The sequence below is a fragment of the Anabas testudineus genome, chromosome 9, assembly GCF_900324465.2.
Source record: "Anabas testudineus chromosome 9, fAnaTes1.2, whole genome shotgun sequence".
NCBI classification, from domain to species: domain Eukaryota; kingdom Metazoa; phylum Chordata; class Actinopteri; order Anabantiformes; family Anabantidae; genus Anabas; species Anabas testudineus.
Genome location: NC_046618.1, coordinates 27,990,204 through 28,017,937, shown reverse-complemented (window position 1 = coordinate 28,017,937; position 27,734 = coordinate 27,990,204). Strand labels below are relative to the sequence as shown.

The window sequence follows — 27,734 nt, the reverse complement described above, 5'->3', positions numbered from 1 at the left end:
GGTGGCGCAGATGGGGGGGTGCTGGAGGGGATCATGACACTGACACGAGGGTTGTGACCTGGTGGGTTTTCGCAGACATCTGTAGCTGCTGCACATTCCCCGACATGTCCCTCCATCCAATCAGCTGTCTGCAAGAATGTATGACCTTCACCCCTGAGTCCACGCCCCCTCTGCTGACACACACATACACACTCATCAACATGCATGGCCGTGGTGCTGGTCTGTATCTGACCTGTTGGTTACAATAGACGACAGCAGCTGATCTACGGCTGCTGCTGCTGCTTTGTGCCTACAACACACTGAATCACTTAAAAAGTGTGAGCGAGCTGCAGAGACAGAAAGTTCCTCCCAGCAGCAAATTCCTGCTCCTCTAGGATGTCACTACAGGCAGACAGACAGACTCTGCTGCCTCCTGCTGGTGCTGACTGATTCACACTTTTGATGGAAAGTCCTTATTCAAAAGAACGACATGACCCATGGTGTTCGTGTTTCGTCTTTGTTCTCATTCTGCATGTGCTGCGTCCACTGATACTTGTCTTTGTAGTCTCCACTCTCCTGGTTCTGCTCTCTCCACACAGAACCACCACATACCTCAGAACCATTCGCTTCAGGGTCCAGTGCGACAGTAGAAATAAGTGCAGTCCAAAAGCCTTTTCTCCATAAACATTTATTTTCAAATAGCTTAAGAAAAAATAGATTTTTTTACAACTTTTCTCATTATATGACTTTTTATACAGTACTTTATGTGCACTTAGAAAAACTCAACACAAACATGAGTTAACGAGGGTCAGCAGGGACCAACAGGGACAGAAAAACAACAAACAGAACCAGATCTCAGCTGGACCAGTCTCTAAACTAACACAGTAAAACCAAACCACGAGCTGAAAAGTGCTTCTCAGAGTGTTTGTAGCTGAAGGAAATCCAACAAACACAAATGTGAACATAGTTTGTTTTTTAGGTTTGTTTTTATAAAGTTAAAAGTGCAAATAAAAAATGTGGGCGTGGAGACGTCAGAGCTGCTGGTAAAAGAAAAACCAGTTTGTTCTCAAGTTCAACTGAACACAAACTGCTGATTTACATTCAGAGAGCAACAGACAGACAGATAGACGGACGGACAGACAGACAGTAACGGTATTGTGAACATGTGAGGCGAGCACAGAACTTTGGCAACATGTCAGGCTAAAGGTCGAGTGGTTGCTAGAAAAACTAACAAAAAACGGCAGACATCTTGTTGATGTCACAGTGCGGACTGCTGTGGGGGTGGGGGGCAGGGTCACATGACATGTTTCTGGATACCTGGGGTGAACTCCTTAGCATTGGGGTTCAGGCTGCTGTTGATCTGGAGAGAAGAAGAAGGAAGAGGATGACACAGCGACCTCTGCTGGACACAGATGTGTGAGAGTTTCCTGTGTTTTGGGCTCAGTTCAGTATCTTAATTTCACTTTGATCACCTGTTTTCACACTGACATTTGAAGAAGTTGACAAGAATTAATCTGGTCTTCAAAGAAACAGACTCGATGTTACACCAGTAAAATACAACCTCCCTCCACTGAAGCAGTCGACTTTTCTCCCACACAACTGATGGAGGCAAGTTACCCGAGTGTGTACATGGTGTACTTTTACTCCCGTCATTCAGATGTTTGTGTTGTTCGACTCTGTGATGTACATTTGAATCTAGTTCAAACACTCTGGTTGTTAAAGCTGCTCTCTAATTAATCTGCCATCTGACCTAAAGAAGGTTATAAACGCTGTCAGCTGATGTGACTTTTTGTTTGGTACCAAACTCACCACAACATCAAAGTCTGCATCTGCATCTGCGTCCAGACCCAGGAGACTGATCTGCTCCTGCAGCTGACTGATTGTCTGAGGAGGGAGGTCTCTGGACGGGATGAACCACTCCCACTGCTCCTCCTCCAGCATCTCCTGGAAGCAGCGCTCGATGAACTCCTCCTCCCACAGTTCCTCCTCCACCTGCACACACACAGGTCAGGGTGGATGTTTCAGACACACTCAAGCAAAGTGGGTCGGGACACATCAGGAACCCACAGCTCCTCATATTAAGTACAAACAAGACAAATGCTACAAGAACATCCACAGACTCCGTAAACAACAAGTCCCAGAACACACATTTTAAAATATGACCAATGAGTGAGTGAGTGACCTGCTGGGTGACAATATATAGAGAGACCGGATCAGTTTCAGTTCACCACAAATCAGCAGCAACAGGGAAGAAAGTGGCTCTGTGTCTATTTCAGTACAAATTAACAGGTTAAAAAACTTCAAAGTGCTGCTGCACGAGCAGATTTTTAATTTCTGTCCAGATTCACACTGATACTTTCTGATTCAGGGCCAGAACCTGAACTAATGAAAGGGAGAAAAAAAAAAAGAGTTCATTTAAATGTCTGATCTTAAAACATGTGACGAAGTCACTGCTTCCTTGAAACATACTATTTTTAACTTCTCTCTTATGATAAGAAATAAACAGTGATGTCATCATTCAGAACAAGAATCAAACAAGAACCAGGTGTAATATCCCCAAAACCTGGACATGTTTCTACTTTTAAATATCAGCTGTTGGAGGAGGTGGCAGTAGTACAAGTAAAACTACAGGTACTTCCATAAAAAGTACAGCTCTAGTAGTAGAAGTAACAGTTCTATTCTCTTATTTCTATACTCAAGTACTAAGTACCTGCTCTGAAATGGCCAAAACTAGCAGTACTACAGTAATGTTTTTTGCTCTAAGTTCCTGATTAATCTAAGTAGTCGAACTTGATGTTTGAGTCCAAATTTAAATCGGGTTTCTGCAGAATATGTTCAGTTTAATTCATGAGCAGATTCAACAACGTGATTTCTGAACAGTTATAGTCAAACTGAACCTTTAGTCAGTAGAAATAAAAAGGACATTTTGGAAGTTAGCTTTTTAAAAAGGAGAAAACATTTATAGTCATTTCCCATCTGTGCTGTAAACTGCGAGCTGACTTTTAAAGGTTAAACAATTGTAAGAATGAATAAGGATGACGGTCTGTGAGCTAACGGATCTTACTGAACTTGAGTAAATGTACTTTATTACTTTCGACCACTGCCTGTTGTGTTGCCAGAAACAGCTCAGCACTGTGTAGGTGTGGTTTCATTCAACCTGGGGAACAGGTGAGTTGTCGGTTCTCCTTCTCACCTGCCGGTTGAACTCCTCCTCGTTCTCCATCCACATGTACTCGGCGAACGGGTTCTCCTCGGAGAGGCTGCCCAGGATCACCTCCCCGCTGGTCCTCATGTTCGGGGCGACGTTGCTGAGACTCGGATCTTTCATTTCAATTCTCTCTCACCGACAGTCAGTAAAAGCGCCTCGTTCACCACCGCCCGGTTTACGACCCTGTGGGAAACACAACGGAACCGTTAAACCGTTAAAACCCGAGCGGTTCGTCCGTGATGTGAGCGTCCAGCTCGGCTGTGATGGCCGCTGTCTGACACACGATAGCAGGGAGCTAACGCCATTTTACTGTCAACAACCCAGAAAACACGAGTTAAGACAACTGAACACATTGGCAATGACAAAAACGTGCCATTGTATTATTCTGAACCACTTCATATTTGTGTTTTCATGTGAACATACCTGAAAACCAGATTTCCTCGACGACTGAAGAACCAAACGGCCGCTCCGTGTCGAACTCTGCTAACTGTAATGGCCGCGCTGTCTTTGTTTGTTTACATCGTCAACGTCACATGCTCGTTGATGATTGGCCAAGCGGCCACGCTGCCTTCACGCCCTGCATTACCCATTAAAACAGCGGCACCGGAGCGTCGGAACATAGAGTACGGTGACGTTTTGGATTAGTTTTTGACATTGTTATGTGGACTTTTTATTTATTGCTGTGAACTATGAACTCAACAGTCAAGAAAGAATTGCTGAGATATTTTAAATTAAAGCTCCCTCGACTGAAAATATTCACTGTTCACGTATCAGAGGGATGAATGCGCGTACACAGTACACAGACAGAACAGACGACAAAGTGAATTTGGAGACATTTGGTTCTGAGCACAGAAAAGGTACAATGATTATTTAATTAAACGAGAAACCCCTGTTTTTCAGAACTATTAACGAGTTACACTGTTACTAATTATTTAATGCAGCTGTCTCCATCTTACTTTAAAAACCATGCACTTCAAGTCTCACTCAACTAAAACTAAAACAAACTTCATATATTTGATAAGACCTTTAAGTTTGTCTACTTGATAAATATGGGATTTGAAATATTTCCTGCCTTGAAATCTGGTGCGCCCAACTTGAAATGGTAATATCCAGAGGTCGCTTGAAGGCACCACTGTACTCCAGACTGCGGCGGTTTCTTTAGAAATTCGCCGATTTTGCTAATGTGAGTGTAGCGAAGTTTAGCGAAGTTTAGCGAAGTGTAAATCGATGTTCGGACGCTAGCTTAGAGAGAGTGTAGCGAAGTTTAGCGAAGTGGAAATCGATGTTCGGACGCTAGCTTACAGAGAGTGTAGCGAAGTGTAAATCGATGTTCGGACGCTAGCTTAGAGAGAGTGTAGCGAAGTGTAAATCGATGTTCGGACGCTAGCTTACAGAGAGTGTAGCGAAGTGTAAATCGATGTTCGGACGCTAGCTTACAGAGAGTGTAGCGAAGTGTAAATCGATGTTCGGACGCTAGCTTAGAGAGAGAGTGTAGCGAAGTGTAAATCGATGTTCGGACGCTAGCTTAGAGAGAGAGTGTAGCGAAGTGTAAATCGATGTTCGGACGCTAGCTTAGAGAGAGTGTAGCGAAGTGTAAATCGATGTTCGGACGCTAGCTTAGAGAGAGAGTGTAGCGAAGTGTAAATCGATGTTCGGACGCTAGCTTAGAGAGAGAGTGTAGCGAAGTGTAAATCGATGTTCGGACGCTAGCTTAGAGAGTGTAGCGAAGTGTAAATCGATGTTCGGACGCTAGCTTACAGAGAGTGTAGCGAAGTGTAAATCGATGTTCGGACGCTAGCTTAGAGAGAGAGTGTAGCGAAGTGGAAATCGATGTTCGGACGCTAGCTTAGAGAGAGTGTAGCGAAGTGGAAATCGATGTTCGGACGCTAGCTTAGAGAGAGTGTAGCGAAGTGTAAATCGATGTTCGGACGCTAGCTTAGAGAGAGTGTAGCGAAGTGTAAATCGATGTTCGGACGCTAGCTTAGAGAGAGAGTGTAGCGAAGTGTAAATCGATGTTCGGACGCTAGCTTAGAGAGAGAGTGTAGCGAAGTGTAAATCGATGTTCGGACGCTAGCTTAGAGAGAGTGTAGCGAAGTGTAAATCGATGTTCGGACGCTAGCTTAGAGAGAGTGTAGCGAAGTGGAAATCGATGTTCGGACGCTAGCTTACAGAGAGTGTAGCGAAGTGTAAATCGATGTTCGGACGCTAGCTTAGAGAGAGAGTGTAGCGAAGTGGAAATCGATGTTCGGACGCTAGCTTAGAGAGAGTGTAGCGAAGTGGAAATCGATGTTCGGACGCTAGCTTAGAGAGAGTGTAGCGAAGTGGAAATCGACGTTCGGACGCTAGCTTAGAGAGAGTGTAGCGAAGTGTAAATCGACGTTCGGACGCTAGCTTAGAGAGAGTGTAGCGAAGTGTAAATCGATGTTCGGACGCTAGCTTACAGAGAGTGTAGCGAAGTGTAAATCGACGTTCGGACGCTAGCTTAGAGAGAGTGTAGCGAAGTGTAAATCGACGTTCGGACGCTAGCTTAGAGAGAGTGTAGCGAAGTGTAAATCGATGTTCGGACGCTAGCTTAGAGAGAGTGTAGCGAAGTGTAAATCGATGTTCATGAATACAGACGGTAGAACACCAAATATCGCGATATTTAGCCACTCGCTTTCGTTTGCGTTAGCAGGCTCAGCTAACGACAATCTAACGTTACGTATTTAGAAAAAAGGTAAGAGTTCACATTCGTAAATTAAATGTTTTCAGTTATGTTATTACATATATATTTTAGTAGTACGCCGCTTTATGTATGACTTGTACTTACAAAACCACCTGACGTAACCTTTTAAACTAAAACCTTACGTTATCTGGCAAATAGCATTAGCATGTAGGTGCAGGTTAGCCACTCTTTAGGCTAACAACATTAGTAAAGTTAGCCCAGTGTTTAGCACGCTGCACAGCCTTAACGCAATTAATTAAGAAATCTCATTTTACATATACCAATGCATTTACATTACATCTGGTAAAACAGTGAGTTTAACTGTGCTGCAGTAATGTTAGCGCCCTTAGCTTTAGTGCTAGCACAGCTCAGGTCCCATATTTTCAGTGGTTTCATTCAGAACTTGTGGCTCAGATTTGCACAGAACTAAAGCTTCTCCAAGTATTTACCCACCACAGTGTTTCGCTGTCCATTCGTTAATTCAGGTAATCTTCAGGTCTAGAAAAGTGTTGGTTTAGGGCCTTAAGATTTTAGTTTTCAAATGTCCTCACAAAGGATTTCAGCTAAACATTTCTTCGCTAGCTTTTACAGCAGTGATTGTATGTGTATTTTGTCGAAAGTGACCCATCACCACCAGCCGAGAAACACTGATAAATATGTGATGTAAATAAGTTAATGCACTTTTAACGCATAATTTTAATTCGTATTGGCAACGCCGGTAACTTTAACGATAAACAACTTTGGTCACAGACAACTAACGGGTATTTGTGGTTTCTGAAGGTCTTATAAAGACCATGCTAAGCTTCTTTTTTATTAAACTATTGTGTTATGGACCATTTCTTTCACACTTACTCAAGTGGTGAATTTTAGGCTGCTAGTAATACTGTTTATATAATGAAACAGCTACAAGGTCAATATCAGAGACCTGGGGCTAAATGGATCCAAGATCCAATGCTGGGTGTTGTAAGGTTTGTATTTCAACACCAGTTGAGAAGTAGATTAGAGAAGAGTGTTATTAGTTTTAGAGCATATCATTTGTCTTATCGCTCTGTTATATACAGACCAAGTACAAGCACAGTGAGAACCCAGAAAGCGGCGAAAGGAGAGTAAGTTATATGACCTTTCTACCAAAGAGTGCCTGTGTATAAGCCTGAGCTCCATGAATATTAAGGACTTTTGTTTGGATTTGGCATTATACAAATAAACAAATTTTAATTGAATTTAAAACTTAGTTAATTAACTGCAGGGTTGGCAGTTAGATCCCTTGCATACTGAACCCCATTTTACAGTGCTTGAAATTGCAGCTGCACTTTCCTCAGACTGTCCTGAACTGGACAATTGCTTTCACACACTTATATGTAATACACACTTTGACATATGTTTATATGTTTTGTTTTTGTGTGTTATTAGGGTTAGGGTTAGTTAGTTATGCCTACATAAACAATTCTTATCTTATCTTCTAGACTGTCCAAATAATATTGGAGCAGATGCCTCAAATTTGGATGATATTAAGACTGAGTTTCTGGTTTGTGATGCTCAGAAAAATATATTCACAATTTTATTGCTTAGTCTTTTGGAATATGCTTTTAGGCCTCTGTATCTTGCAATGCATGTGTAAGATGCAGTAATGCAGTTCTACCACTAAGGAAATAATGCTCCGCAGTCCAGCACTGTCCTTACATTGTGTACACTAACTTAACATGCTGCTGAGTAGGTTTCAGATTGTCGACATGTTGCAACAAGACGAATTCAACAAGAATCTGGAAGAACCAACTGATCTGGGATCATTGTGTAAAACGTTCCTGTTTTATCAAAATCTACAAACAAAGTACAGGACAGGGTGCTTAGAAAAAAATAAAAGCGAGTACAGAAGACATCGAATAGAGTAAGGGCAAGAAAGTATAAGACTTCATATAGAGTATACAGTGAACTCCTAACCATTGATCCTTTTAGTAGAATGGTCGCAAGAGCATTTTAGATCCAGTTTCTGTGAGGGTGGATGTGTTTTTTTAATAAAGGGGAGATTGGTCATTGTAATTGGATACAATTGTTTATCCTTCACATTCTTGTCAAAGTGACAAACGGTGATTGATATCGAGGCATATTTTATTAATAACATCTCTACAGTATTTTGCACTGATGCCCAGAGTCTGTCTTTGCTCACTGAGGATGTTTCCATCACTCTGTCTGCATCAGTCCATTTTCTTCTTTCTTGTCTGAGGTGAATTTTAAAACTTTAAATCCTTTTCTGTATACTTTCCTAGCCTTCTTTAATTGTCCCTTTTGTCAGTAATCACAGCTTGTTTGCTCAGGTGACTGTTAATGAACCACAGTCCTTTTCTTCCAGCTTCTGCCTCTCCATTGGTTTCTGTTTTGTTGGTGGAGGCAGTGTTTGAAGAATGTCTCTACCTCACTGTGTTTCAGCAGAAATAAGAGTCTCCAGAAGAGAAGAGGAGTTGCCCTTCACTTTGACCAAGTTTCCTTTTTGCACATTAAGTGACATTACCTTCCCCCATTCCTTAAAAGAAATAGACCTGTTTGCCGCCTGTCTCATTCTTTATCTTGACTCACCTATACGGGGACATTTTGAAGGAGAGCTGTTAACTTTGTGACATCATGTCTCAGAAGTCGCAAGCAGATGGCTCTCAGAAACACTTTGCTGTGGGTCGGGGGCTCCTGGCGGCTGCAGAGACCTTAAATTTCAACATAAATGAACAGCGGTCCAACCGTCAGATGGGTGGCTTGGTCTCAAGTGTGGGGGTGGGTGGTGTGGAGGGCCAGGATAGCAGCTCCCAAATGCCCCGGCATGGCGGTGGCAGCAATCTTGGCAGCACCATGAAGCTTTTTGCTAGTTTGGGGCTGTCGCCCTCAGACCTGGATGCTTTGGCTAAAATGCCTGAGGAGGAGATCAGCGTGGAGACGCTGCCTCACATCCTCATGCAGCTCAAGAACCGGAAGGGAGACACAGGAGAGCGGCGGGCAGCATCCTCTGAAGCTGCATATCAAGGAGGAAGGGGTGAATGGGATGATGTGCACATGGGAAGGCTTGGCAGTCCTTCTCTGGGTCAGGGTTCTGCCCGAGCCCAGCCCTCTGCAGACTTTGGGTACAGTTCCCTGCAGGATGTCTCCTCCAGCCGGGGTTACAGCTTAAATTACAGCAGTGGTGGGAGCAGAGAGAGGCCGTATTCTGAGCTTTCCCACCATGACTCCTACGGTGGGCTAAGCATGGGGCCACCATCGTCCGACTCCGTCTTTATGCAGAGAAGGATGGGCTCCCCATCAAATGGAAAAGTCCAAGACTTCTTGGGAGTTATGCCCGCCATTTTCCCACATGTGTGCTCTCTTTGTGACTTTGATGTTCATTCTACCATGGTGAGTACTGTCCAGCTTCCTTCCTGTTCTGCTCGGACTAACTAACTGTTTCTGTTGAGTCGCAGTCAGACACCTGAGCTCAGCTGAAGTCTTCTGTCAGCATCAGTCTATGACAGGTGGTTATCATCTATTAGGTCTCCAGTGTCTGCAGTACCTGTTTGCATCATGTAATGTCCTTTTTTGAGTCATGTAAAGTCTCTTTTTATGTCACCTTATCATATCTACATTTTCTTACACTGACACCTGAAGCTCCAAGATAATACAGATATGGGTTACTTTATAATCCAGCCAGGTATCTTTCTAATGGAAAAGTCGATCCTAAAATTCAGTTCTTGGCAAAATCTGTCACCTGGTTAATGTGTTCACACAATTTTTCAGTACATTTGCACAAAACAATAGTAAGATTTATTTAACTAATGTGGACCTCACACAAGCCCTTTTAAGTTTGGAGAACAAGTCTTTGCAAATCAGTGAAGCCCAGTCTGATGTGTCATGGACGTCAGTTATTGTGTCTTCAGACATGTGAACGTCAGTATTACCTGTTTATTATGAGTATTCAAGTTAGGAAGCAAGTGTTAACGAGAACCATAGATGCTACAGAAAGAACCATACCAAGGACTTTTCATTCCCTCTTTTCTTGAGAAGCCTCATACTTACTAATATTGGTCTGCTTGTTTGATCACTTAACTTAAGACTGTCAATTTGTGACATGTTTTAATATTAATAAAAAGATTCAATATAGGCTTCATATCATGTAATATCAGCTTTCCAAAGTAGAAAGAATGGTCATATTCATCCATTCAAAAATAAACTTGATGCAAATAAGATTACACAATATTATTTCAGTTTCTTTTGGTATTAACTGGCATTTTTATTGAGTTGGCTTAAGTAGTGGATTAATATGTTATATTCACATTCCAAGTGGTAGATCGAGTCAGTACCTTTCAGCACACTTGCACTGTGTCCTTCAGTTATCTTACCCTTACTTTTAGAAAGGGAAATTTTGACAGAGATTCACTGAATTCTTGCGTTTTATTTACTACTGGTCACTTGGAAAAACCCTAAAATTGGTCAATATTTGGATATAATATTATTTTAGAAACTGTTTTGCTGAGTATTAGTAATTATCTGTTTGTGTCTGTAGGAGTGGAACCAGCACATTAGTGGACTTCGACATGCTGAAAACAGACGGTTGCTCCTCGACATGTGAGCTGCTTTATAGTACACAAAGTTTACACATAGTTTAAATGTCACTGTACCACAGCAGTTTGTAAGGTTGATCAAATGTCTTGTGTACAGGTATCCAGAGTGGGATCCTGGTATGGCCTCAGGGAGAGGGTAAGAGATTTTCACAAACCACCTTACTTTACCAATATGCTGCCTCCCTGTTGTGTATAAATGGTACCAAACTGGTGTGGGGAAGTTCGCCCTGGGGTTATTTCTCCTGTAGGACTCTCCCATGTGTACTTGAAGAGAAACATTTTCAACATGATTTGAACTTTAATACATTTGTGATAAATAGTGTTCATTATGTTAATGGTTGCCGTTAGACTTGGCTTCAGTTTTGCAGCACGTTTAAGCCATCAAACAAAACACTATGACGGAGAGTTGGGGAGACTCTCAAAGCACAGCTACAATGTGCAAGTGGTTGGAGAAAGGCAGCAGAAGAAGGTGATCGGTGTTTTTAGTGATACAGCCACCTTGTGTGTATTAACCAGACACAGTTTTACTCCAACTCTAACTTTATCCAGTAACTTCTTCCTACTCCACAGCTGCAGGTCACAGAGATCCTAGAATATCATTCAAGATTCAAAAACTTTATTAATTCCAGAGGGAAATTGTTTTGCCTCATTACCATTGTTCTCAACACAGACAGAAAGAAAAGGAACCACAACCAGGAAAGATCCAACACAACATAAATACACATAACCAATAACATCAATACAGAAAAACTCAATATATCTACAGAATATGTAAAATAGACTTATATAGCGCTTTTCTACCTAGCTGGTACTCAAAGAAACCTAACTGTGCAGTGGGTGGGAGGGCATCCTCCTCTCAGCTACATCATGTAGAGGGTCCAGCTCCACCCGCAAAACAGAGCCAGCCCTCCTGATCAGTTTGTTTAGTCTGTTAGTGTCTGACATCTTCATGTTGCCGCCCCAACAGACCACAGCATAAAAGATGACGCTGGAACCACAGACTCATAAAACATCCGCAGCATGGTGCTGCAGACGTTGAAGGACCTGAGTCTCCTCAGAAAGTACATCCAGCTCTGAGCCTTTCTGTACAGTGCTGCTGAGTTCTTAGTCCTCCACCTCCTCCCCCTGTATAGAGAGAGGGATGACAGGACTCCCAGATTTCCTGAAGTCCATTACCTGCTCCTTTGTTTTATAAATGAGTTGCAGATGGTTGAGTCCACACCAGTCAACAAAACTGTCCACCACTCCACGGTACTCAGTGACATCTCCACCCTTAATACAGCCAACAACTGCAGAGTCGTCAGAGAACTTCTGAAGATGACAGGACTCTGAGTTGTACCTGAAGTCTGAGTTGTACAGGGTGAAGAGGAATGGAGACAGAACTGTCCCCTGTGGAGCACCTGTGCTACAGATCACAGTGTCAGACACACAGTTCTGCAGGCGGACGTACTGTGGGCGGTCAGTGAGGTAGTCCATGATCCAGGAAATCAGGGGAGTGTTGACCTGCATGTTTTTTAATTTCTCTCCCAGCAGTGCAGGCCGGATGGTGTTGAATGCTCTGGAGAAATCAAAAAGCATGATCCTCACTAAGCCCCCAGGCTTGTCCAGGTGGGTGAAGGTGCAATGGAGCAGATGTATGATGGCGTCATCCACTCCAACTTGGGGTTGATAGGAAAACTGGAGGAGATCAAGTGAGGGTTTGACCAGAGGTCAGAGGGAGAGGTCATTAGCCTCTCGAAAGCCTTCATAATGTGTGATGTCAGAGCCACTGGTCTGAAGTCATTAAGGACTCTGGGACGTGGCGTCTTATTCACAGGAACCAGGCACGACTTTTTCCACCCAAGAGGAACTCTCTCCAGTTGCAGGCTGAGGTTGAAGATGTGTTGGAGAACACCACATAGCTGAGGAGCACAGGATTTCAGCATCCTTGGGCTGACTCCATCAGGACCTGCTGCTTTTGTGGGGTGAAGCCTGTTCAGCTCTCTTCTCACCCGCTCAGCTGAGATTGTTAGGGTGGTGGCTAAGTTGTGTGGGGGAGGGACTGAGGAGCCAATAGTGAACTGAAGTGGGCTCTGTGGCTCAGCCTGGAATCGATTGAAAAAATTATTCAATTCATTGGCTCGGTCCACAGTCCCCACAGTCTCCAGTGATGGTCCTCATACCCCTCCAAATCTCCCTGGTGTTGTTCTGTTGAAGGCTGTGTTCTAGTTTTCTCCTGTAAGTCTCCTTCCCCTCCCTGATCCTGACAGACAGCAGTCTCTGGACCCTCTTTGCTGCCTCCCTGTCTCCTGATCTGAATGCCTTCTTTTTTTCATTCAGGATGGTTTTGATGTCCTGAGGGACCCAGGGCTTATTGAAGCAGCGAATGGTTTTTGTGGGTACGTGGGTGTCCACACAGAAATTGATGTAGTCAGAGATGCAGTCTGTCAGTCCATCGATGTCCTCACCGTGAGGTTCACAGAGAGTCTTCCAGTCTGTCTCTTCAAAGCAACCCTGCAGGGCAAGGTGTGCCCCCTCTGTCCACCTCTTCACAGTTTTAATGGTGGCAGACTGCCTCTGAACCAAAGGTGTGTATTGTGGGAGGAGATGTACCAGGTTGTGATCTGACTTTCCCAGAGGGGGGAGGGCAGTGGAGCTGTAGGCATCTTTAACATTAGCATACATCAGATCCAATGTCCTCTCCCCCCTGGTGGGACAGCTCACAAAATGGGTAAAGGTAGGAAGTGTCTTATTGATGGTGGCGTGATTAAAGTCTCCAGAGATCATAAAGAAGGCGTCGGGTCTGCAGGTTGGAGGTGACCGTCTGAATGACGTCACACAGAGCAGCGGCATTAGCAGATGGAGGAACATAAACAGAGATTAATATGGAGTGAGAAAACTCTCTGGACAAATAATATGGACGAAGTCCCACAGCCAAAAGTTCAATATCAGGGCTGCATACACGCTCTTTCACAGTTACATGGCTAGGATAGCACCACCTGTTGGTAATGAGAACGGCAAGCCCCCCTCCTCTCCTCTTACCGCTCTCGTCTCGCCTCCTGTCCCAGCGGACGGTGCTGAAACCGTCTATATCGGGTCTCAAACTCTTAAGTATTTTTAAGTTGTTGCCCAGCGGGACATTATAAGTCAAAGTGATGCGTTTGCGGCGGGTTAAAAGAAAAGTAAGGAACTCACTGTAGCCTAATGTAGTCTGCAGTCACATAGCGACACCTGTCCATCGGCAATAACAGTCCCTGGTAACCCGGACCAATTGCAGGGTTGCACCGTTATTTGTGGGTCATTGTTTTTATTTGCATCGCATTTGCAGTTTTTGAGAGAATTGACCCCCAGCTTCCCTGAGCTGAACTCCAATAAGTCCAAGTACAGGTCCAGACTTAATGATGATGATCATCTTCAAACCATACTGAGGGTCTCAGCTGCTTCCTCCCTCAAGCCAAATGTGGCTCAACTATCCAACAGGAAGCGCTGCCAGGTCTGTAGCAGCAAAGAGTAGACAAGAGAAGAAGAACAGTTCATGTTCTTCAATGTTCAATTCAGGTTCAGAAGAAGGTTAAAGGTTAAAGAACTGTTAATACAGCAATACAATTCAATCTGAATACAGCAGATATAGAAGACTGAAGAAACCACATATAGTCGCTGACTAGAGGAATCTAATTATTATTAGTATTATTTTATTTATTTATTACTGATTTATTTTTTTTATGTTTTTATTTATTTTGTATTAAAAAATAAAAATAAAGAAATTTGAGAAGATAGGATTTTTTTTTTTTACAAAACCTTTCTTGTGGAAAACCTGATGCGGTCCAGCCTCACCCAGACTCCGCTTCCCGCGGCCCCCAGGTAAATTGAGTTTGAGACCCCTGGTCTATATTAACACTGGAGTCAGGAATACCATGCTGCAGCCATGTCTCTGAAACACATCAAACTACACTCTGTAAAGATTTTCTCCATCATCACCAGAGCTGTCAGTTCGTCCATCTTATTGTCCAGTGATCTCACATTGTCAATAATCAGAGAGGGGAGATGAGGTTTGAATCTTCTCACCGTCTCTCTGCGCATCACTCTTCTCGGTTCTTTATTTCCTCCTTGCTGTTTTTTGCCTTCCCTACATCCCCTCGTTGTCCTTCTTCTGATCTCCTCTGGAATGTTTAAAGTCCCGGACAAAGTTTGATCTTTTACTCCGGCCGTCCTCAGTAAGATCAGCTGATCCCGGGTGTAAACAAAGGAGCTGGCTCTATGGTGATGAAGCAGCTGTTGCGCTCCGGTCTTTCAGATGAGTGAAAGTATAAATCCAAGGGTTAAAATGGAGATAAAAACTCTCTCGAGCAACATGATCTGAGAGGGTATAACTTAATTTCAAAACTAGTTACTTATCTACATAACAGTAATAAAAATAACAACATAAAATACAGAAAAAGACATCACAAGATGAGAACAGCGGTAAATCGGCCGCAGCAAGGCTCGCACCTGCGCACTTCAGTGATCATCACATGTTGCTGCAGGAAACTGAAATTGTAACCATAATCTGTAATGCTCACCTGTGTTTGACACCAAATCATGTTTTAAAACATGCAAAAACATGGAGCAAAACTAGCAAAAGCATCACAGTTCATCCACCAGTTTTGTTTTGACAGCGATGTATATCTGATGTATGTTATAAGTCCTGTTGAATGTCACATTCAATTTTTCCGCTAACATCACATTAAACGTGACAGCGTTAATAACGCAGGTACGTAGTGCTGGTACCTTAGTGAAATTAACACCAGTTGGGGTGTGATGTGTGATATAATGTGTTAGTGTTGCTTTCAGAACAATGGCGGTGGAACATTTGTTCATTTACAGTACATCCAGAAAGTAATCGCAGTACCTAACCTTTTCCACAATTTGTTTTGTTACAACTTTATTACAACTGTAGTTAGACAAAACAATTTCACTCTAGGATTAATAAAGTTTTTTGAATCCTGAAATCGATTAAATTCATTATTTTCCTCAACAGACAAGTGAGTGGGGAAACCCACATATTTAAGTCATTAACACCTTGAGGCTCATTGAGGTCATGTGTAGATTGTCTCTTTTTGTGGAATGTTTGGTTTCTGATTTTCATTCCCATACATAGATTTAAGGTTGGAAAACTCCAACTAACATTTATGCTGCATTTTTTTAAATGTACTTGTTCTGAGTAATCAGCTGGTAGATTAGTGAGGCTTAGGACACCTGACTTGTTTTTGTGTTCCAGTGGAGGTCTTCTGGACACCCCAAACCTGTCTGCTGGACTGCTGGGACCTGCCCCAGTGTCTTCTCAGACTGGAGGGATGTCCTCCTCCTGGGGTAAGAGAGAAAGAGAACAGTTGTCTGCAGAACAATAAGACTCTGACCATGTACTGTGTAGAGGTGGTGATGTTAACATTTAGTGTATTTGTGTTTCAGGTGGAGGTCTTGGTTTTTCCGGAAACAGCCAGCCGGGACAGAATAAGGTCAGTCTGCTCTTCTGTCACATAGTTACCATTCTGTTTCTGTTGATACGTTACTAAAACTGCATCGATGAGTAAATTTGTACATCTGCGTTGTCAGATTAGGAAAGTCCTCAAATTACTGATTTAAATAATAAATAACAGTTTCTCAGTAAGTCTTAAATTAGGTCCATGTCAAGGACAGATTGGACGCTCATTTCTTTCTATTGTGTTTTGTTGTCCATTTGGTGTCTGAGAACTGGTTTTAGTGCAGTAAATAATTCACTAAGGGTAAATATATAGATCAAACTGAAGTCCGATAGGATCCATATCAGGATCAGGCCCAAAAAAATCTTGACTGGGATGTCAAACAGTTTCTGACCCAACTGCACTGGCAGGGTGAAGTGGGCGACAGGGATTGTAGACCTGCAATGTGTTTACATGCTCCTACGTAACCAGGTTACAGTTTACTTTTTTGGGTAAGCTTATTTATTAAGTCATGTAAACAGAAAATCCTGGTTTCTATAGCAAAGCCTAGTTGGCCTTCAGTCATGACCCCAGATTATTAGCAGACTTTGTGGGGACAATCACTAAAGATCCGGGAGGATGCCGATGTGCTGTATGTGAGGTCTGGCTGGGAAGCGCACAAGAAGAGTTGTGTGTGTGATTCTCAGTCATGGTTATCCCATTATTACTGTGCAGTATGGACTGGACATGTTTTACAGTGGCAAGAAAAAGTGTGTAAACCCTCTGGGATTACGTGGAGTTTTGCATGAATTGATCATAAAATGCTCTGATCTTCATCTAACTTACAACAATACAAAAACACAGTCTGCTGAAAATAATAGTACACAAACATTATATGTTTTCATGGTTTTATTGAACATAACATGTAAACATTCACAGTGCAGGGTGGAAAAAGTATGTGAAGTGTGATGACATTGGATGTGTTGCTGAAAGATGTCCTGCCCTTTAAAAACACACACCAGTCTTGGGTTTACTGGTTTCAAGAAGCACTGGCTGATGTGAACCATGTCTCGCAGAAAAGAGCTCTTAGAATACCTACGATCAAGAATTGTTGACTTGCATGAAGCTGGAAAGGGTTAAAAAAAGTATCTCCAAAAGCCTTGATGTTCATGTGTCCATGGTAAGACAGACTGTCTACAAATGGAGAAAGTTCAGCACTGTTGCTGCTCTCCCTAGGCGTGGTCGTCCTGTAAAGATGACTGCAGGAGCACAGCTTCAACAGAACAAAATACACCTTCTGGAGTGGCCCAGTCAGAGTCCTAACCTCAACCCGATTGAAATGCTGTGGCATGACCTTAAGAGAGCGATTCACACCAGACATCCCAAGAATATTGCTACACTGAAACAGTTTTGTGAAGAGGAGTGGTCCAAAATGACTCCAGATCATTGTGCGGGTCTGATCTGCAACTACAGGAAACGTTTGGTTGAGGTTATTGCGGCTAAAGAAGGATCAACCAGTTATTAAGTCCAGAGGCTCACATACCAATGACCAATTAATGCAAATACTACCATACTTTTTCTTGCCACTGTAAGTTCTTGAAGATGTCTCGCCTTCTAACCAAAAGGCTGATAATCTAGAAAAGGTCCTCCAGGATTTGGATCAAGTAGCTTCTGAAAAATACAGTATGTCACATTAAGCAGGATAAAGCTGTTATTTCAAATTATCCAATACAGATTTAATCAGCATTTACTGCAGGTAAATATGGTAAATATTAAATCATCTGCTACATTTCAGCAGACACTCAATATAAAAAAGCTTTGATCAGAATCAGGGACAAATGACAAAGGACTTCACTGGCCATTACTTTCTCTGGTACCTCTAAACCTACTAAAGCATCAAGGCTCACATAACAGGACAATAAATAAACATTCATGCAGAAATCATGCACCGATAAATTTAATGGAAGTCAATCTTATAATGGTGTAATTAAACAGTATTTGATGTGAAACTGAAGTGAAGTGTTTGTTCTCAGCTGAGAAGCAGAGTGGTGGTGGTGAAGTATGACAGGAAACCTCTCAGCAACAAGACTCTGTTTGCCTTCACTGAGCCGTTTGGCATCCTGAGGGAACACCTGGTCCTCAAGAACAAGGTGAAGACACTGATGTGACTTCATTAACACCATGTTCAGTCACATGTCTTAGAAGGATCTAAGTGTAGTTTTCTCCATGCTGTTCTCTGCAGAGCTACACATACCAACAAACTTTGTCTTTGTCTCCATCAGGCTTTCTTGGAGATGAGCAATCATGAGGAGGCTCTGGACATGGTGAACTACTACGAGCAGCACCCAGCATCTCTGTATGGCAAACCCATCACCTTCTACTTGTCCAAGAGACTGATGGTCATTGAGGTAACAGCTAACGTGACGCTGTCATGACACAGTCTTTAAAGGAGAAAATCACTGAGTGAGTTTTTTACGCTTGATCTTTAGAAGGACGAGCGGTCGTTGGACAGGTTAATGGACAGACCTACCAGGGAAGTCAAAGGTCACGGTAGTCAGGTGGTGTTCTTCTGCAACCTGCCCAGAGACGACGACAAGAAGAAGGAGCTGCTGACCATTGCTGAACGCTTTGGCGTTGTGGAGAAACACCTGTTTTTAACTGACCAGGTAAACTGATAAAGTTCCATGACACAGTTATCACAGTGTTAATGATCCACAGAACTTTTCATGGCTCTGTCGTCCTGCATCATCTTCTGAAATATGAGGAGTTATTTATAAGCACATGTAGAGAAACCTGGTAGAAATTTTGACTTTGTTCATTGTCAGATTTTGTGAGAATAACCATCAGACTGATGAATATTAACGTCTTCTGAGCTCTGAGACTTCTCAATCTGTCCAATTTCTGTGTCCAGGCTTTTGTCCAGCTCGGTACGCCAGAGGACGCTGAGATGCTGGTAAAATATTACAGTGCAAATCCACTCACCATTAAAGGAAGACACATCCGCTTGAACATCTGCGCCAAGTACAAGACCCTCAAGTGAGTACAGAGCTCCAGCCTTTGTATACTTAATACAGCAGTACATTCACCTCTAATCACCAGGGTTTTAGGGTTTGGGAATATTGCAGAAGAATCAAGGATAATTATCATGATTCAGTAAATGACTGACACTATAATATCAATAACAAAATACTGTATTGATCCTCTTGTGGAAATTGTTGTTGGACAGCTGACAGACATCATTGGTCATTAGCTGTACACACGTTTCTGGGAGCACAGTAGACACTGCACTGTTCTCTGTAAAGTGCTAAAAATCTACTTTAGAAAACAGAGAAATCAACACTGAGGCTAGAAATAACAAATTATCATAAGGACAAAAAGTGCCCATAGCTGACATTATTTAAGGCGCATGTCTTACCATACAGGAACACAGACACTCCTCTCTATCCATATTTTATTGTTTGTTTTGTAACATTCAATACAAATGTTATTGAATTTGTTTTTCTGATTCTGTTTTTCTTTTGATTATAAGAGAGAGAAGAACAAACCTTATCCCAAACGTCACTAAATTTGCAGTGAAACTTGAAACCAAACCAAACTTGTGTCTGTATTTCAGTGTGAACCAGAGACGGGGAGGCTCTGGTGGAGATAGTCGAAGCCAGAGGAGCAGCGGAGCAAATGCCTCCTCCAGCTCTGCAACCAGGACCTCCGCCAGTTCCAGGACCTCCTCATCTAAATCCTCATCCAGCTCCAGAACCAGAGAGGAGAGAAGAAAAGAGGAGAACAAGCTTGAGGAGAAAGCAACAGCGGAGGAGGAGGTGTCTGGAGTGATGGAGGGGGAGGATGGGCAGGAGGAGAAAGGGCAGGAGGAGGCAGCCGATGACGATGAAGGGGAGGAGGAACCAGAGAAAGCAGAGTCTATGGAGGAAACAGTGGAGGAGTCTGAAGACGTTACGCAGCAGGAGGATGAGGTGGAGGAGGAAGAGGAGCAGGAGGACGAGGTGAGGAACTAAAACACAAAAGCCTGGAGGAGTAAAGTGTGAATGATTTCTGTCAGTGACTGTGTGAAATGTTTACAGGCTCCTGATGGTGATGATGTCACTGACACACCTGGACAGGTGGGTGAGGCTGAAGATGATGTCCAGCAGGAGGCAGAGTCAGACAGACTAACAGAAACAGAAACTTCGACAGAGGAAAACGAAAACAAAGACAGACCGAGTGCAGAACCCGCAGAGATTTCAGAGGCCATGAAGGGAGACCTGCCTACAGACACGGTCAGTTTGGTGTAAGGAACAAAATCTGAGTTTTTATCAGAGATGTTACATTTTGAGGCGATGCATAGATTTGTATTTTTTCTTAAAGTTGCAGTGGATCCTGATCAACATCTTAATGTTTGTGGATTCAGTTTAATGTGAGCAGCTTGTTTGTGCGATGGAGAAACAGTGTTCATAGGAGCAGCTCATAGGACTCCTGCAGCTCAGGAGTAGGCAGAGGCAACTAGTTCGGATTAAAAAGTAGTTGTGGACTGCCTTTGTCAAAAGGCTGTGTGTCGTAGTGATCCTTAAACCCTTTAACCCTTTAGTAAAAACCTTCAGGTCCAACCCTCGAGGCACAACTGAATAAGTTAAGTCGGTGTCACATCATCAAAAAACAACTATAGAATACATCAGGTTGTTTTGTCTGATGCTGAACTGTGAACTTGTGATGTTGTTTTGTGTTGTTAGTTTGATCAGAGCTTCCTGGAGAACATGGAGGACTTTGTGACGTTGGATGAACTGGCTGAAGACGAGGACGAAGGAGAGTCGGACTCCATCGGTACCTTATTACAATTGTTTGATGATGATGACCTGAGTGTAAATTGTCACTGGACTGAAAGTGAACATTAAAGTTATTTGTTAAATGTATTATAATATAAACAAATTTGATGGTGATTAGTCTGAAATCATGATGCGCGTTTAAATGAAAGTAACATGTTTCTTTGTGTTTTCTCTGCAGACAACACAAGGAGAGGGGTATGTATCTGGAGTTTGTCTCACATTATTTTTCCATCTTCTACATGTTTGATGATTTGATATTTTATATCTACAAAATGCACACATCCCCTTGTTAAAATAAGAACAATAATGCAACACTGTAGGATGTTGGATAAAAACTAAACTAAACGTTCATAAAAGACCAATATATGAGCACAAAACAAAAATAATCACCTACATTAAAACAGAAACAATAGCAGCAACTTAATAATCTTCTTCAGTATGTTGTAAAGAAAACACTGATTCCCACAGTGTTGTAATCTAATCAAATACAGAGAAAGGCAGAGTTTAAAACCATCTCCACTGTGCGTGTCTGTTTGGATTTTTTTATTTCTTAGGGTATGAGGGTGGTTAACATTGTTGGCTTCAGACGAGGATACAACTACCTCAATGAGCTCCTGGGACTCGCCAAACCATTTGGGAAAGTGGTTAAACACCTGGTACTGGACTTGAGACCTGAGGTACACGGATTCCATCCTGCTGTAAACTGTTTGCATCAAGTGACAGAAAAAATGCTTCCATTAAACTATTTATTTTAACTTGCTGTGACGTCTGTGCGGAAACTAAACAACCTGTGAGTGATATTTGACCCAGATAGGTGCAGTATATCACTTCGGAACCATCCAGAGATACATATTGTAGCTGATCCTGTATTGACAGCTTCACTTTATTGCTTTTTGCTAATTAGTCATGTTGTCATGAGGAGAATTATTATTACCATTAGTAGTTTAATCTGACGGGCTTTGCAATATATATTTGAAAACAAGTGATTTTCCTGTGTTTCCTGTCTCGTCCTCATCCAGGCGTACCTTCAGTTTGCTACAGAAGAAGAAGCTCGAGCGATGGCCAAGTTTTACAACAGTAACGTGACGGCGTCAGTGTGTGGTCGACCTGTCAGAGTCAGTCACTCGATGTCCTACCCCACCATCCAGGTGAACGTCCATTTGACTTTTCTTAAAGTAAATCCATTTTAACTTCTGTAGTTACTGAAGTAAACTTTTTTTTCTGAAGGCATCAAAGTGTTACTTACTGGAAAAGTCGAAAGATGGCTCATTCGAAAAAGTCTAAAACCAACCTCTTATCAATGCTGATACAGACAGAAAATTAGCAGCATTTATTTTGGTATTCAGCTGATTGTTTTCATGTCACACTGAACTGAATCTCTTTGGCTTTATTTGGATGAAACAAGACATTTGCAGATGTCATGTTGGAAACTGTGATCGCCAGTTAATCATCATTTTGTGGTGTTTTATTGGTGAAACAACAAATCCATTGCCATCACTGGCATGAAGCATTATTTGCAGCCTTAGTTAGGAGTCTTTCAATTTATAAAATGACTGAAAATAGAAAATACGCTGGTTCTATCTTTTTCTGTCCTGGTCTGATAATGAGAACAGTTCGGACTTCTGTCGGTGACTTCCTTTTTGTTGTGTGTTGTTCAGTGCGGCTCCAGCAGGGTGGTGTACATTGGTCAGATCCCCAGCAGCAAATACTCTGACGATGCTGTCCTGAAACTTGCCGAACCGTTCGGAAAAGTACGCAAGTATTTCCTCAACAGGATCAAGAGAGAGGTACTGAACCAGATCTGTGTCTTTAGGATCTTCTTTGCTGCTGCTGCTGCTGCTGCTGCACAAATTTAACTGAGCTGGTTTGTTTCCTCAGTGTTTCATCGAGATGGATAAAGCTGAGGATGCAGAGAAAATGGCTGAAAGCTGTAAAGCAAATCCACCAAAGTTCAACGGGAAACGTCTGACCGTCTATGTCAGCAGGAAATATAGACAGCTGAAACATGGGTGAGTTTCTTCTTTGGTAAATCTGTGGCAGGTTTTATGGTAAATGTATGAATGAACAAGTCAACTGAAAATTAAATAAATAACCCCAAACACTGCATAGTGAAGATTTGAACCTTTAATTATCTGACAGACTTAAAGAAAAGGTTTTCAGTGTTTTCACTTAATTATGTGGAAGCTGAGTCACAGTAACTGGACTTCCTTCTTGTTGGGTTTAAACGTTTTTCTACTCATCCAAGTAGCTTCTTCAGTCTGAAGATAGTTGGTTAGAGACACTAATTTATCCTCCAGGTTAGTTTCACTTCGCCCCTGGACTCAATAAGCTTGTTAGGTGACACAACGGAAGGGGAGGATGTGAAAGATGTAATAGTCACACCTCTGCCAACCCCTCTATCACCTAAAGTGGGTCATTAGGTGTCCAACCTGGTGCTGGTGGGAACTGATCCTGGTCTTTCTGGGGATGGATAAAAGGGCAGCAGGATAAATAGGAGACAGGTTGCATCTGAGGCCTCCACCTCTGTTGAGTGAGGGGGTATTGATTTGTGTATGCAAGACTTCCGAACCGGGTTACAGTCAGTTGTCTCGACAAAGCTGATTTCATGTGCAAAACAAAGGCTGCAGACACTCACCACTCTACTACTTTTAGCTAAGAAGTGCAGCTGAATAAAAAAGGAGAGATCGTTGAACGGAGCAATGTAATCTCACTTTTAAATCAACTCTGCCTGAAATTAAAATAAAACACAAAGCTCCTGGTAGACATTGAAATAAGCTGTTATGAACCGTTTCCTGTTTATACAAACACGTCATCATGCAGTGGTATTGTCAGTACGGCAAGAGAAGTTCTTATGATGGGGCTGAATTATTCTGATAGGTCATGGACAGTATGACTCAGCTCTGCTCACACAGTTTGTAAGTCATGCTGGATAAAAGTATCTGTCAAATAACAAAGTGACAAATTTAGATTTTTTGTTTTTATTTTGTTCAGACATCGATTCCCGAGCGCCCCGAAGAGAGAGAAGAGCAGCACGCCAACGAAAGAACCTCCAGCCAAGAAATCCAGAGAGGAGAAGGAGGGACAGGTGGAGAAACTGAAGGAGCAAAAAGAGAAAAAGGACGAGGAGGGGAAGAAGGAGGAAGAAGACGAAACGCAGAGGTCTGATGTGAGCGGTGGTGAAGAGAAAAGAGAAGAGAGCTCAGCCGAGCAGATTCCTAAAGTTTGTGAGCAGAATCGGACGAGCAGTCAGGAGGTGAGTTCTGTTCTTCCTGCAGTATTTTCACTGTTACTGTGTGTGTACTTCCTGAGGAAGTCTTTATCTCTGTCTTGTAGTAGAAAATTTTCCTCTTCCTCTATATATTGCTCAATCTTAGTAGACTTCAAGGAAGGACTGTGATGAACCATCTCAGTTTAATGCGTACATGCCGGCATGGAGAAAACACCACAATCATGTAAATGTCTTCTGCCCTACCTCTCTCTAACCCTCATACTTATACTTCTCAGGGCCACCTCCAGATAACATTCCTAAGGCACTAAGTATATGTGAACCATAAGGAAGACATAAATTTCTTCTGCATATAGGCTGAATGTTTATACCATAAATTCCCACTAATGGTCTGTGTTTTCACTCGTGACCTTGTAACACAGAACTCCTCTCCTACCCATGTCCTATCTATGAACCCTTGTACTGTCTAGTATCTCCTATCATCTTACATACTGAAGTTGCTCTTTTTCTCCTACAGTCCCTCCACAATAAAACTCCAGAAATCCACTTAGACATAGGAGAAAGTTAAGTTTTCTTCAATGTCACATTAAAAAGGTGGCAGATGAAAATTGAGGATCATAACGAACAGAGTAATGGGCCAAGATGCTGGTTATGGACGTATTCATGTAGAGGTACAGTCCAAGTTAAAAGTGTTTTAGTGCCACATTAGTAAAAAAGATTAAAGTCTGAATATTTGAAGAATGAATCATTAAATTTGTCTTCAATGTTTTTGTAAATAAAAAAAAAAGGGAGTTTTCTCGTTTAAATCTTTTATATAATGTGGATCTAAAATGGTGCAAAAAACCCCTCTGAAAGCAGTTAAACTAAACAGGAAAGTTTTGAGATAAATGGCAATAGAGGTTTAAAAACCGAATTCAGTGGTTTGTTTTCTTCTGGGCTGCAGGAGGAGAAACGGGAGCAGCAGGTGAAAGAAACGGAGACATCGGCCAATCAGAACAGACAGACTGAGACCGCCCCTCCTGCTGAAAGAAAACCTAGCGTGGTGTCTCTGCCGCTGCCCCCCCACGACCCCGACACACCCATCGGTGAGAAACCTCCTGCATTTTTCTGTTTGCTCTCAGATATTCGTAGGAGACATTTCCTGTTTTAATGAAATACGCTGACGGAGGAACAGAGCTGCCGCCGCTGCTTTCATGTCTTTTCTTTCTTTGCCTGTTTGCTGTTGTTTGTGCAGGTGTGGAGCATGTGAAGATGGGTTATTACTGCCGCGTCTGTTTCCTGTTTTACTCCAACGAAGACACGGCCAAGAAAACCCACTGTAGCAGCAAGATGCACTACGAGAAACTGCAGGTGAGAAACACTTCACTGTACCCGATGCAGGTGTCGGAGGACTCGCATCCCAAACTAAACTGAAGTAGAAGTGGTCTTTGTGTAGACCTGAGGCTATGAGCTGTGGATCCTTCAAACCCTCTCCACAAGCTTTAACTGCAAAACAATGAAGTAAAGTAAACTCATGTTGTTTTGTTTCAGAAATATCTGGAAAAAGAACAAAGCAAAGCAGAGAAGAAGAAAGTGAAGAAGACGACAGTGTAACAGAAGTTCAGAAATGGATGTTTTCAGAGCGCAGTGGGACTTTTATTCTCTTTTTAGTTAGTTGTTAGGATTCACAGTTCAGTGCAGACCACCAGAGGTTCACACCTGACCCACCAACCTGAACCCAGCTTACATAAATACATTTTCAAAAGACAACCCTGATCTGAGGGGGAGTCGAGGACGATTAGATCTGATCCACAGTGCAGAGAGAGAACACGGGTGGAGCAGCAACATGATGTTCTGTCATTTAATGAGGTCCACGAAGAGGCAGACGTGCTGGAAACGAGCAGAGTAACAACATAAAGACACAGAACGGTTGAAAAATGTCAGAACTGTGCGGTAAAAACGACCTCTGCCTCATTCTCTCTGTCAGAGCTACAGTTTGTGGATCTGCTGTGAGCTGCTGCTCTCGCTGCAAAAGGTTCACATTAAAGGTCTAGGAGAGTTTGGTTGGTGGTCTGTCATCGTTCACCGTATTAATTTTACCGCAAAACAGCATCAAACATGTAGACACCACATAGACGTTAGTAAAAATCTCTGAGGTTGAAGGTGACGTTTCCAAAACTGACAGTGAATCAAGTGTCGGACGTTTTCTCTGTTCGTTCATTGATTGACAAACGGTTCTCTGGGCGGATGGATACGCTGCTTGTAAAGAAGTAGTCCCAGATTAAACTGAAGAAGTGTGTTTTCATCCTCAGAACAAACTTTGAATGTGTTGTTTTATTTTTCATTTTATGTTGATGGCAGTTGGTTGGATGATTTATAAAATAAAATTTTCCTCAAATGTGAATTTATTTTTTTATGCGATTTATTTGCAGAAATTGTGAAACAAGATTTTTTTTTTCTTGTTTTACTTGATACAAAATATAAGAGAGAAGAGGGAAATGCCTCTGCTAAAAAAGAAGTAGCTCTAATACACAAAAGAAGGTACCACCTGGATTTAACTAAACAAATAGGTAATCGCATAATTACTGCATGGATGATTGTGTTTCAGCTGGCAACAAGTTATTGAACCCTAACTGATGATGGTGAGTAGCTTCTCATTTCTTCAACAACTATGTCTGAAGACACATCCTATGGTCGAGGAAAAGATGTTAATCTGTTTCAGAAGGGTCAAATTATTGGAATGAATCAAAGAAAACAGTTGGAGATGCTGAAACTACTAAAACTGGTTTAAGAACGGTCCAATGGAAGAAGGTCATGTGGTCTGATGAGTCCAGATCGACCCTGTTCCAGAGTGATGGTGCATCAGGGTAAGAAGAGAGGAGGTGGAGTGATGCACCCATCATGTCTAGTGCCTACTGTACAAACCTGTGGGGGCAGTGCTATGATCTGGGGTTGCTGCAGTTGGTCAGGTCCAGGTTCAACAACGTTATGTGTCCAAAGAATGAGGTCAGCTGACAACCAGAATATACTGAATGACCAGGTTATTAATCAGTGGATTTATTCTTCCCATATTCCAAGATGACAATACCAGGATTTATTGGGCTCAAACTGTGAAAGAGTAGTTCATGGACCATGACTCATCATTTTCAAACATAGATTGGCCACCACAGAGTCCAGAATTTGTGCTGGAGAAGACTTCATCATCAATACAAGATCTTGGGGAATATGCTCAGATGATATAAAGAGAAAAAAACTCTTAAGGTCTTTTCTGAAAGTTGAGTCGTGGCAACTGGACTCTAGACGAGTAGATGTTTCGAGTAGTGAAACGTTTCAACCCAACAAAAGGAAGTGTAGTTGCCATGACTCAACTTCCAGATAACATCACCTGGACCACTGAGAGGTCTTTTCATTGTCTTCAGGTCTTTTTTACATTAGTTTCATTAAAATGTTGCCATGTACCCTTTTAAAATATAACACGAAAAACAATCAAATTTACCTACAGCCGCTTGTTTCACTACACACTTAAATGTCTTTTTCTATACACTGGGACAGAAACAGCTCCTTCAATAAAAGGAGATGTTAGTGGCTGCGTGTGGGACAGTTAAATATTTAAATAATAATTAAAAGCGTAACTAAAAAACATTCCTGGAACAAGGAATTAGACACAGTGCTGTCATCTCCACGTACCTACACACAGTAACGTTTACAGTATTTATTTTTCCAATTCAATTTGATTTGTATAGTGCAGAAGTCATCTCAAGACACTTTACAGCGTTTAAGGTTCAAGACCTTACAAAATATAATATGTAAGAAGAAAGATTCACATGGAAACT

The 27,734-nt window shown here is 42.2% G+C and overlaps 2 protein-coding genes across 3 annotated transcripts; one reads left to right on the top strand and one right to left on the bottom strand.

Moving 5' to 3' along the window:
* Nucleotides 1-648: 648 nt before the first annotated feature.
* Nucleotides 649-3,756, bottom strand: LOC113150202 (polyadenylate-binding protein-interacting protein 2). Its single transcript, XM_026342604.1, has 4 exons — nt 3,611-3,756; nt 3,173-3,370; nt 1,789-1,971; nt 649-1,339 (listed from the first exon to the last, which is right to left on the bottom strand). Exons 2-4 carry the CDS (start codon nt 3,305-3,307, stop codon nt 1,274-1,276), a joined length of 384 nt encoding a protein of 127 aa, XP_026198389.1. The 5' UTR covers nt 3,308-3,370; nt 3,611-3,756; the 3' UTR covers nt 649-1,273.
* A 1,158-nt stretch (nt 3,757-4,914) lies between these two features.
* Nucleotides 4,915-26,299, top strand: matr3l1.2 (matrin 3-like 1.2). Of its 2 annotated transcripts, none has more exons than XM_026342597.1 (22): nt 4,915-5,903; nt 8,319-9,263; nt 10,408-10,469; nt 10,563-10,601; nt 15,702-15,793; nt 15,893-15,939; nt 17,916-18,032; nt 18,165-18,290; nt 18,372-18,548; nt 18,794-18,918; nt 19,496-19,880; nt 19,959-20,153; nt 20,604-20,694; nt 20,875-20,891; nt 21,251-21,373; nt 21,716-21,844; nt 22,355-22,483; nt 22,575-22,705; nt 23,688-23,949; nt 24,866-25,007; nt 25,157-25,272; nt 25,453-26,299. In XM_026342597.1, exons 2-22 carry the CDS (start codon nt 8,508-8,510, stop codon nt 25,513-25,515), a joined length of 3,324 nt encoding a protein of 1,107 aa, XP_026198382.1. In that variant the 5' UTR covers nt 4,915-5,903; nt 8,319-8,507; the 3' UTR covers nt 25,516-26,299. The 2 variants fall into 2 exon arrangements, with proteins under 2 accessions (XP_026198382.1, XP_026198381.1); XM_026342596.1 differs by having other exon boundaries at nt 8,316-9,263.
* The last annotated feature ends 1,435 nt before the right edge of the window (nt 26,300-27,734 follow it).